General features: G+C 43.8%; 1 protein-coding gene across 2 annotated transcripts in view; it reads right to left on the bottom strand.

Annotated features, from left to right (window-relative positions):
• Nucleotides 1-3,835: 3,835 nt before the first annotated feature.
• LOC115176525 (ubiquitin carboxyl-terminal hydrolase MINDY-3) overlaps nt 3,836-11,473 on the bottom strand; it is a 50,916-nt gene continuing 43,278 nt past the window's right edge. For both annotated transcript variants that reach the window (XM_029736555.1, XM_029736556.1), the window contains 3 exons: nt 5,762-5,849; nt 4,933-5,004; nt 3,836-4,831 (listed from right to left, as the gene is read on the bottom strand). In XM_029736555.1, coding sequence (XP_029592415.1) covers nt 4,682-4,831; nt 4,933-5,004; nt 5,762-5,849 — 310 coding nt within the window. In that variant the 3' untranslated portion in view covers nt 3,836-4,681. The remainder of the gene's footprint in view (nt 4,832-4,932; nt 5,005-5,761; nt 5,850-11,473) is intronic.

Here is an 11,473-nt window from a genome sequence, read left to right as displayed (position 1 = left end):
GCTTGTATTCTGTGCGCGCCCCGGTTGCGCAACACTTCGACCCCGGCGCCCCCTTCAAGACCGCATCCAGACCACATCAGAACGCGCGCCAAGGGGCTGCGTCATCAAGCTATCGTTTTATGTGGAAAAAAGCGATTTTCTAATTTCGTAGGTTTTGATCGTGAAGCAATAAATATTATAAAGTGGATATATTAATTATCTCTCTCTTTCTCGCTCACACGCACGCACACTGGCCATATAATATGACATGCCTTCAGTCAGTGTGGTGATACTGATATGTCTGATATTACAGATATCGGGTTTCGCGGTGTTTTATTATTAAACCGTTTATTCTGACCGCGCCGGTTTAATGAGGTGTGTTTGCTTCCATTAAAGAAGAATCACCGGTAATTATCTCGCGTAATTATTACTTAGATCTAAAGTTAAACACGCCAGCCTGAACACTAAAACTAAAGACGGGTTAGGCCTATCACGTTGTATGTGTGTGTCTAAATGTGTTTGTGTATAGGCCTATGTGTGTGTGTGTGTGAGATGGGTTTTCAATGCACGCGTTACCAATCCCCCTGTCGCCCGCGAGTCCTCTCCCAAAAGTTAAGCTATAAATAAACTCGTAGCCTATTCTGATCCAGACACAACTTGTGGGTGTGCGTTTTTTAGACATCTTGCCTGCATAGCCTACATCCTGTAGATATACAGTGTAATCTTATCAAAGCAGAAAATTCCACTATGCCCACATCACTCCTCCAGTGTGTGTGTGTGTGTGTGTGTCATGTGTGTGTGTTCCTGCATTAACTCAGTCTGCTCCTAATCAGAATCCGGAGAGTTTTAATTAAATCCGAACTTTAGAATGTTTGTTATCAAAAGACAGAAAGTCTCATATAGTCATAGTGAGCTGTAAAACTGACTGTGTGCTGGGGAGTACTGCTCTTTCTCAGCTGTTATGAGGAACATGTTTAGGAGATGCTTTATGTCCATTTGTGTTGGAGAAACATGACTTATGTGGACCACATTGTCCAAACATCTGTGATCTGTAATGACCTTAGTAACAATTTATTTAGCTATGGACCAAAATGAAGTACTTAGGCTGAAACGTATGTGTTTCTATGTTACTGTGTGCGTGTGTAGAGTTAGGATGTTACTGTAAACCACTTCTTCATATTTTCAGACAAGTGATATGAACCAGGTGGGGTTGTGTATGTTGTGTGTGTCTGAGTGTGTGTGTTATAGAATCTGAGGCTGCATGGTGATGAGAGGGAGTCACAGTGAACAACCTTGACCTACCAGATGGAGAATTCAGACAAGTTTCCCCAACTCTCCTTAACCCCTCCCCCTCGCATGCCCTCTTCCTCCTTTACCCCTCCCTCTCTTTCCCTCTGCTGTTCTCAATCTCTTTCCTTACGTCTCTCTGCACTCCTCTTGCTGTCCGTACCTCTCTCTCCGTCTCAATCTACCCCTTCCCTCCCTCCCTTCTAATGTAAACTCAGAAAAAAAAGAAATGTCCTCTCACTGTCAACTACGTTTATTTTCAGCAAACTTAACATGTGTAAATATTTGTATGAACATAACAAGATTCAACAACTGAGACATAAACTGAACAAGTTCCACAGACATGTGACTAACAGAAATGTAATAATGTGTCCCTGAACAATGGGGGGGAGGGGAGGGGGGGTCAAAATCAAAAGTAACAGTCAGTAATCTGGTGTGGCCAACAGCTGCATTAAGTACTGCAGTGCATCACCTCCTCATTGACTGACCAGATTTGCCAGTTCTTGCTGTGAGATGTTACCCCACTCTTCCACCAAGGCACCTGCAAGTTCTCTGACATTTCTGGGGGGAATGGCTCTAGCCCTCACCCTCAGAAATAACAGGTCCCAGATGGGCTCAATGGGATTGAGATCCAGGCTCTTCGCTGACCATGGCAGAACACTGACATTCCTGTCTTGCAGGAAATCACGCACAGAACGAGCAGTATGGCTGGTGGCATTGTCATGCTGGAGGGTCATGTCAGGATGAGCCTGCAGGAAGGGTACCACATGAGGGAGGAGGATGTCTTCCCTGTAATGCACAGCGTTGAGATTGCCTGCAATGACAACAAGCTCAGTCCGATGATGCTGTGACACACCGCCCAAGACCATGACAGACCCTCCACCTCCAAATCGATCCCGCTCCAGAGTACAGGCCTCTGTATAACTCTCATTCCTTTGACGATAAACACGAATCCGACCATCACCCCTGGTGAGACAAAACCAAGACTCGTCAGTGAAGAGCACTTTTTGCCAGTCCTGTCTGGTCCAGCGACGGTGGGTTTGTACCCATAGGCGACGTTGTTGCTGGTGATGTCTGGTGAGGACCTGCCTTACAACAAGCCTACAAGCCCTCAGTCCAGCCTCTCTCAGCCTATTGCGGACAGTCTGAGCACTGATGGTGGGATTGTGCGTTCCTGGTGTAACTCGGGCACTTGTCATCCTGTACCTGTCCCGCAGGTGTGATGTTCGGATGTACCGATCCTGTGCAGGTGTTCTTACACGTGGTCTGCCACTGCGAGGACGATCAGCTGTCCGTCCTGTCTCCCTGTAGCTCTGTCTTAGGTGTCTCACAGTACGGACATTGCAATTTATTGCCCTGGCCACATCTGCAGTCCTCATGCCTCCTGGCAGCATGCCTAAGTCACGTTTACGCAGATGAGCAGGGACCCTGGGCATCTTTCTTTTGGTGTTTTTAAGAGTCAGTAGAAAGGCCTCTTTAGTGTCCTACGTTTTCATAACTGTGACCTTAATTGCCTACCGTCTGTAAGCTGTTAGTGTCTTAACGACCGTTCCACAGGTGCATGTTCATTAATTATGGTTAATTGAACAAGCATGGGAAACAGTGTTTAAACCCTTTACAATGAAGATCTGTGAAGTTATTTGGATTTTTGCAAATTATCTTTGAAATACAGGGACCTGAAAAAGGGATGTTTATTTTTTTTCCCCTGAGTTAATGTCAGTGTTGAACTCCAGAGACAGATAGAACCATAGTGGCTCATTACATTACAGACGAGCATATGGTCTCACACATGCATATGGTGACCAACAACAGACAGACACAAACATAAAATGTACCGTGCCTGTGTACCCGCCCTTCTCATAGAGCACATATGCTGTGTGAGCATGTTTCTGCTTGCTGTGTGCAGGCATTCAGAGGTGAAGGACAGTTTAACCCAGTGTACACACACGCGTGAACAGCACTCTTAAAATTACCCTTTTGAACAATGTTGATAGAGAGGTGGACTGTTCTTTCTCAACTGCTTTCGTGTAAATCCAAGATGAACAGAATGAAAAGAGAGACTTCAGATATTCAACAAGTTATCAGTTCTTACAAACTTCACCTGGCGAGGATACATGTGTGTGCGTGTACACACACAGAGAGAGGACTAGAACAAGAGTAGTGCTCCTCTTTTTGGTGTGCCTGTGTTATGATGGTCCCTCACCAGGTAAAAGCATTCTAATTTGTATCAGTTTCAGTGTGCGCTCAATAGTTCAACCATTTGTTATTTTTCTCTCCTCTATCTCCCAGTCTCATCCAACAAACACACAGATATCCCCTTTCCAATAACACACATACACCACACAGACTGACACACATGCAAGCACATACATACAGGCCATGTTCGAGAGCACTCCGTTCAAATAAATGATGAATTGTGGGTAAACTGTGACTGACTGATCTACAAACAATAATGAGTAGTTACTTATGATGCAAGTAGACAGAAGGTTAGGTGAGACTATGATGCAAGGTGATGTGTAGATTAGTCATTTGCCAGTCGCCTGCAACATCGAACAAGCCCACACACAAGTGAAGAAAAAAGGGTTTATTAGTTTTGGGGGGGGGGGGGGGCAATAAATACATGAATACCATATCACTTCCTGTGTTGGTATGAAAAGAGAAGTCACTCAAAGTGTAAAACCAGCCAAAGATTCTAGTCCCAGGTCAAACCACTAAACAGGAGGAATTTCCTCATATCGCTGCTGTGATTGGTCCCTTTATGCTGTAAACACCAGCGTGTATGTGTGTGCGTTACCCTTTTACTCTAATCTCCTGTGAAAACCCTTGAGGCTAGTTTCCCAGCCCCAGATTTAGGCTGCTCCTGGACTATTTCAATGGAGATAATGCAGTAAACCTAATCTGGGTCAGGGATACCCTGCCTCAGTACTAAGAGGTCAAACTAACTCAGCTGTAGTTAGAATAGGAGCGTGTGTGTGTGTGTTTCGCGAAAAGCTTTGGTTGTTTCTCTTTAACAGTCAGACAGCTGGGTGGTACAGAAGCATAGTTCCAGTCAGTCAGTTACAGGTTTACATCCAACGAGGTCAGCTGTCTCCTTTATATGTAGTTCTTATTAGGTGAATATATCCCAGAGTATAAAACAGTAATCTATAGAGTGACAATAAGTATTTCAACTTTTTACAACAAACCAAAAACATCCTGTGACTTATTTTACAGTCATGTAAAACAGCATTAACAGTAAACAAGTGTCTATGTCAAGTGTGTGTAGTGGCGTATATGTTCTGTGTGTTTTTCTCCTGCCCAGGACAGTGAGCAAATTCCTGTGTGTGTGCAGCAGTGTACATGTACTGTGTGTCTCAGTCTTTGTGGCCTTCTTTGCTGTAGAGATCAGTCAGTCCTCTACCACCCTAGCAGTGAGTTAGTTAAGTGAAGGGGAGCGTTCAGTATCCCACAGCAGTTCTATGTAGGGCCACTTGGTCTGGAGGCAGCGCTTCACTGGAGTGTCGTCTGTCCTCACCATGGGGTCCTCAAAGCCCAGGACCAGGGCTGTACCCTGCGCATACTCCACCTGACAAAGAGAAACACACAGTCAGTCAGTATGCACACACCTTACATTCTCATAGTGGTGTGACAGTGTCAGGCTGTTCTAGGTGTGTGTGTATATCTTACCCTCTCGTTGTGGTTGGACTGTTTCAGGCCATTGTAGTGGTAGACAGGGAAGGAGTCTGGGATTCCAGTATCCTGTAAACACAATATATAAACCAGTTAACAATCATGGGGTCATCTCTGGGGTGTGTGTGTGTGTGTGTGTGTCGATAACTCTGCTCTGGAAGATGTGTATATCGGAACCCACAGTTTGACTAGAGAACATTCTCTAACCCAGACAATTCAGCATACTTTAGCCTGAAACCCTAACCCCAATCCCACAGAACAGCCTATATTAGAAACCAGTCAATAACGACACAGGCCAAAACACTTTGTTGGGACGTTCCAGAATGCTAATAGACTGTGTGAGTGTGTTTATGTGAAACCATAACCTCAGTCTGTGTGTGTGTGTGTCTCCAGTTGGCTAATGGCAGTATAATTTCTTTGTGGCCGAGGGCCATTCCTCTGGTGAGTCCCCGAAGCCCTGATCACTTTAACACACTTCCCGCTCCTCTCTCTTTGTCCCCACCTCGCTCGCCCACCTCCCTTTCCCCACCTCTTTCTCTTTGCCTCTCGCTCTCCCACTCTTCAGAAATGGTTCCCTGCCACTGAGACCCTGTCTGAGCAGGGGTTTGTGTAAATATATATTTAAACATTTCGGTCACCATTGTATTGCTGTAAAAGATTTGATTCAACAAATTCATATCCATCGTCAGCCACAAACCACTAACAAAACGGAAGCGCTCATGTACGTACATGCATACACCAAAGATATTTCTTGTTTATCGGTCTTCGCAGTTTGTTTTATGGATATTGCTGCAGCTTTGAAGTATCTTAGCTCCTCTTCAGTTACCTGATCAGGGAAGAACTCCAGGAGGAATGGAGCCAGCAGCACGATCCCCAAGCCCTCTGGATCCAACTTACTCTTCATCAGACTCACACTGGAGAGGGAGCGAGGGAGAGAAAGAGAGGAAAGAGTTACGTTTGTCAGACATTTGAACATGATCTTATAATCTAAGCACAGCAATATCTCCAATTCTTCAGAAAACCTAAAAATCGGCCCTGTTTTAAAGCAATGATAAAACTTGTGTCCGATGGAGGGAGAGAAGGGGGAGAGAAAGGGGGTACTGAGAAGGGACATTGGGAGAGAGATAGAGGAAGGGCAAGGGTGGAGGTGAGGAGGAGGGAAGGGGTGAGGGAGGGCGATGGGGTGCAGGTGAGGACAAGGGGTGCAAGTGAGGAGAGGCCGAAGGGGTGGAGAAGAGGTGAGGAAGGGTGGAGCTGAGGAAGGAGGGGGTGCTGGTAGCGAGAAGGGCTGTCTGAGGTATAAATGTGTCATGTTCTGTGTAAAAGATTTGGTGTAAGAAAGCGAACACTGGAGAAATGTACGGTAACCTCGTCTGATGAGTTCTGGTGTGTGTGTGTGTGTGTGTGTGTGTGTGTGTGTGTGTGTGTGTGTGTGTGTGTGTGTGTGTGTGTGTGTACAGAAATAGTGCGGCGATACTAAATATACCACTAGACATTCCTGTGTTAGAGCAGTAATATTATTATTTTTCCACAGTGATAACAGAGAAACATTTCCCTTTTAAGGCAGAAATAAGAGAGTGTTACATGCCCAGACACAGAGGCCGATAACCCAGTTAAGACAGTGTGTGTGGATTTGTGTGTCATCTGATGTTGCAGTCAGAAATAATCCTCCACATTGTCATTAACAGCAGACTCCTACATTTCCTCAGTGAAAACAACGTCCTGAGCAAATATCTAAATTGGCTTTTTACGAAGTCACCATACGACAGACCAGATATTCACCCTACACATCCTAATTGACAAACAAACAAACAAAACAAAAGCAAAGTATTATCATGCTTTGTTGATTTCCAAAAAGCTTTCAACTCAATTTGTCATGAGGGTCTGCTTTATAAATTGATAGAAAGCGGTGTTAAAAAAAAATACAACATAAAATCCATGTACAGTCGTGGCCAAAAGTTGTGAATGATACAAATATTAATTTCCACAAAGTTTGCTGCTTCAGTGTCTTTAGATATTTTTGGCAGATGTTACTATGGAATAGTGAAGTATAATTACAAGCATTTCATAAGTGTCAAAGGCTTTTATTGACAATTACATGAAGTTGATGCAAAGAGTCAATATTTGCAGTGTTGACACTTCTTTTTCAAGACCTCTGCAATCCGCCCTTGCATGCTGTCAATTAACTTCTGGGCCACATCCTGACTGATGGCAGCCCATTCTTGCATAATCAATGCTTGGAGTTTGTCAGAATTTGTGGGTTGTTGTTTGTCCACCCGCCTCTTGAGGATTGACAACAAGTTCTCAATGGGATTAAGGTCTGGGGTGTTTCCTGGCCATGGACCCAAAATATCGATGGTTTTGTTCCCCGAGCCACTTATTGCCTTATGGCAAGGTGCTCCATCATGCTGTGAAAGGCATTGTTCATCACCAAACTGTTCCTGGACGGTTGGGAGAAGTTGCTCTCGGAGGATGTGTTGGTACCACTCTTTATTCATGGAGGTGTTCTTAGGCAGAATTGTGAGTGGGCCCACTCCCTTGGCTGAAAAGCAACCCCACACATGAATGGTCTCAGGATGCTTTACTGTTGGCATGACACAGGACTGATGGTAGCGCTCATCTTGTCTTCTTCGGACAAGCTTTTTTCCAGATGCCCCAAAATCGGAAAGGGGATTCATCAGAGAAAATGACTTTACCCCAGTCCTCAGCAGTCCAATCCCTGTACCTTTTGCAGAATATCAGTCTGTCCCTGATGTTTTTCCTGGAGAGAAGTGGCTTCTTTGCTGCCCTTCTTGACACCAGGCCATCCTCCAAAAGTCTTTGCCTCACTGTGCGTGCAGATGCGCACTCACCTGCCTGCTGCCATTACTGAGCAAGCTCTGTACTGGTGGTGCCCCGATCCCGCAGCTGAATCAACTTTAGGAGACGGTCTTGGCGCTTGGACTTTCTTGGGCGCCCTGAAGCCTTCTTCACAACAATTGAACAGCTCTCCTTGAAGTTCTTGATGATCCAATAAATGGTTGATTTAGGTGTAATCTTACTGGAAGCAATATCCTTGCCTGTGAAGCCCTTTTTGTGCAAAGCAATGATGACGGCACGTGTTTCCTTGCAGGTAACCATGGTTGACAGAGGAAGAACAATGATTCCAAGCACCACCCTCCTTTTGAAGCTTCCAGTCTGTTATTCGACCTCAATCAGCATGACAGAGTGATCTCCAGCCTTGTCCTCATCAACACTCACACCTGTGTTAATGAGAGAATCACTGACATGTCAGCTGGTCCTTTTGTGGCAGGGCTGAAATACAGTGGAAATGTTTTTGGGGGATTCAGTTCATTTGCATGGCAAAGAGGAACTTTGCAATTAATTGCAATTCATCTGATCACTCTTCATAACATTCTGGAGTATATGCAAATTGCCATCATACAAACTGAGGCAGCAGACTGTGAAAATTAATATGTGTGTCATTCTCAAAACTTCTGGCCACGACTGTACACAAACAAGTGTGCGGTTAAAATTGGCAAAAAAGACAGATTTCTTTCCTCAGGGCTGTGAGGTACGACAGGGATGCAGCTTGAGCCCCACCCTCCAACATACACTGAGTGTACAAACCATTATGCTCTTTCCAGGTCAGACTGACCAAGTGAACCCAGGTGAAAGCTATGATCCCTTATTGATGTCACAAATTATATCCACTTCAATTAGTATAGATAAACGTCAGGAGAAAGGTAAAAAAATTACTTTTAAGCCTCTAGACAATTCAGTCATGGATTGTGTATGTGTGCCATTCAGGGGGTTCATGGGCAAGAGAAAATATTTAAGTTCCTTTGAATGAGGTATGGCAATAGATGCCAGGGGCACTGGTTTGTGTCAAGCGCTGCTGGATTTTTCATACTCAACAGTTTCCTGTGTGTATCAAGAATGGTCCACCACCCAAAGGACATCCAGCCAACTTGACAACTGTGAGAAGCATTGGAGTCAACATGGGCCTGTGGTACGCTTGACACCTTGTAGAGTCCATGGCCCGACAAATTGCAACTCAATATTAGGCAGGTGTTCTAAATGTTTTGTACACATCGAACGAATTGGCAAGGGCACTATAACAGTCTGCAGCACCCAGCCTCACTCTACTAGAATCTGAAGTCAAATGTCTATCATTTGCTGATGATCTGGTGCTTTTGTCCCCAACCAAGGAGAGCTACAGCAGCACCAAGATCTTCTGCACAGATTCTGTCAGACCTGGACCCTGGCAGTATGCTTGGGAGGTATCCAGATTGTCATACCAACCTTGTGCCATCCTGGGATATTCAGTAATACCAGCACTGAACACAAGGGGCGCCATTTTCAAACCCCACTGCAATCAAAAGGTTAGCAATGCTAACAAGTACATGTAAAAATCCCATAGAGAATGCTAACAAGCGCAGTGCAAATATTTAACCTAAACTCTTCGCAGGACAGACATCCCAGCTCAAAGTTATACAACTAACTCAAATTCTACTCACAGTTTACCTAACGAAAAAAACTAGACAAAGGCTCTTGATCCAGTTCCTTTTTTTACATTTCGCTAATTAAATTACTTCACCAATCAGTGCGGATAGAGCAGGCAAGCTAGTTGTTTACGTGCGTGATGGACTGAAAAGTGTAGCCTACAGCGCAAGATGCGACTGAAATTTTGCGGGTGGGGAGAGAGAGAGAGAGAGAGAGGGTTGCAGGGATGCAAACTAGTCACCTTTCAGCGAAATTTGACGTTTTGAATCTAAAATAGGTAGATCCGATGGGGGGGGGGGGGGGATTGGATCACTACTGTAAGCTAATGAGTGATGCGCATTTGGAGCAATACTGGCTGCTATATCCAAGGCTCAGCCCATCGTTCACATAACAGAATGCTATGTATGGGGGGTGATAAGGGACAAAGATAAGCCTAGGGAACCGTACCACATGACACCAACGCCTTACTAACGTTTGTGTGACTCCTGCGTTAAGTGTTAATGAAAGTCATAATGTGCATAGTTTATATTAATTAAATCTCAACCATAAATGTTAGAAACGTACAATTTTTCCTGTGCAGGCAGACATTCCGACGTAGCCTCCTTGAGCTATAGCGTAGCCTACGGCTTGTGTATTTCCTGTTATCGCTAATGGCCTAGAAAAAAAGCCCAATCTATAGATGATCTTGCTTTCCCTCAACAGCACATGGCATGTTATGTTATCTTATCTCGCTGTATACAGATCTAAATGTTGTTAGCCAAATCACAGACTGTTGTTACCAGTTCCACATCAAACAACCAATAAGAGTTGTGTCCACGGCTTTCAGAGGAGTTCATAGGTGCTATTCGGGCTCCTTGGAATGTCCACACCTATCAACTATAAATGTAAATTGGTTAAGTTTAGTGTTAGTTTAGGATAAGGACGTCCCAAGGAATCCGGATTGCAGTGACCGTTCATAGAGTGAGAGACTGGCACGCTATTTGAGAGCTAGGCGGCAACAGACATAATTGTTTGTATTTAAAAATATATATTTTTTTACAAGTGGCAGAAGTAATTTTCAAGTGTCTGTGTCCCAGGTAGTTTCTTTATTAGAGATGATTAAAATAAATACCAAGATGTCCTTGATCCAACTGAGAAGTAAGTAGGCTATATTTAAGTTGTGATATTGTTAGGAAATATTTAGGTCTACTGTGTTAAGGCAAATGTGGTTTATTTGAAAATTATTTTTTGTTGATAACGTATCGTTGAAAGCACGTAGGTAATATTATTTACTGTATCGATAGCGGAGCAGGCTAGTGTACAATAACGTCATTTGATGTGCTAGTATTATTTATTTAATGGATTAATTAAATTGTAAATGAAATAACTACTTTTCACTGAAGGGAAACTAGGTACAACATGCAACTTCAATGGAAGACCTAAATTCATGCCTGACAATATCACAACGGTATCCTAATATAGTGTGGCTACAGTAGTAGCCTATTCTACAACAATGTAACTATGTGCTAGTATTAGTCATCTAATTGATCAATTAAATTGTAAATGTGGACGGGTACGCCATTTCATTCAGTGATTACGTTATTGTACAAGGTAGATACAGGAGTAGTCTATAGCCTACAATAATAATGTAATTGAATGTGCTGTAGTATCATTTATTTAATTGATGAATACAAATTGTAAATGGGGATAGTAGGCTACTTCATTCAGCATCACTGCAGCTGTTCTACCCACCACCCACACTGATCTCCCTCCACAAGCAACCACATCCTCTTCTTCTGTTCAACTCATTTGCCACCACACTGAAAATGACTGTACATATACACCTGTGCCCATCTCAGTGTAACATGATCCATCCAAGGCCTTAGCTGGGTGCATAAAATGTGAGAAGGCAAAGCAACGCACAATTGTCCCAGCGTCGTCCGGGTTAGGGTTTGGCCGGGGTAGGTCGTTATTGTAAATTATTATTTGTTCTCAAATGACTTGCCCTGTTAAATAAAAGCTTAAATTAAAAAAATGCTAATAAAAGATGACGTGTCTAACTTGCATCGTTATG

The sequence above is a fragment of the Salmo trutta genome, chromosome 37 (genome assembly GCF_901001165.1).
Source record: "Salmo trutta chromosome 37, fSalTru1.1, whole genome shotgun sequence".
NCBI lineage: Eukaryota > Metazoa > Chordata > Actinopteri > Salmoniformes > Salmonidae > Salmo > Salmo trutta.
The sequence above is the reverse complement of the archived record's forward strand: the minus strand, read 5'-3'. Positions and strand labels throughout refer to the sequence as shown.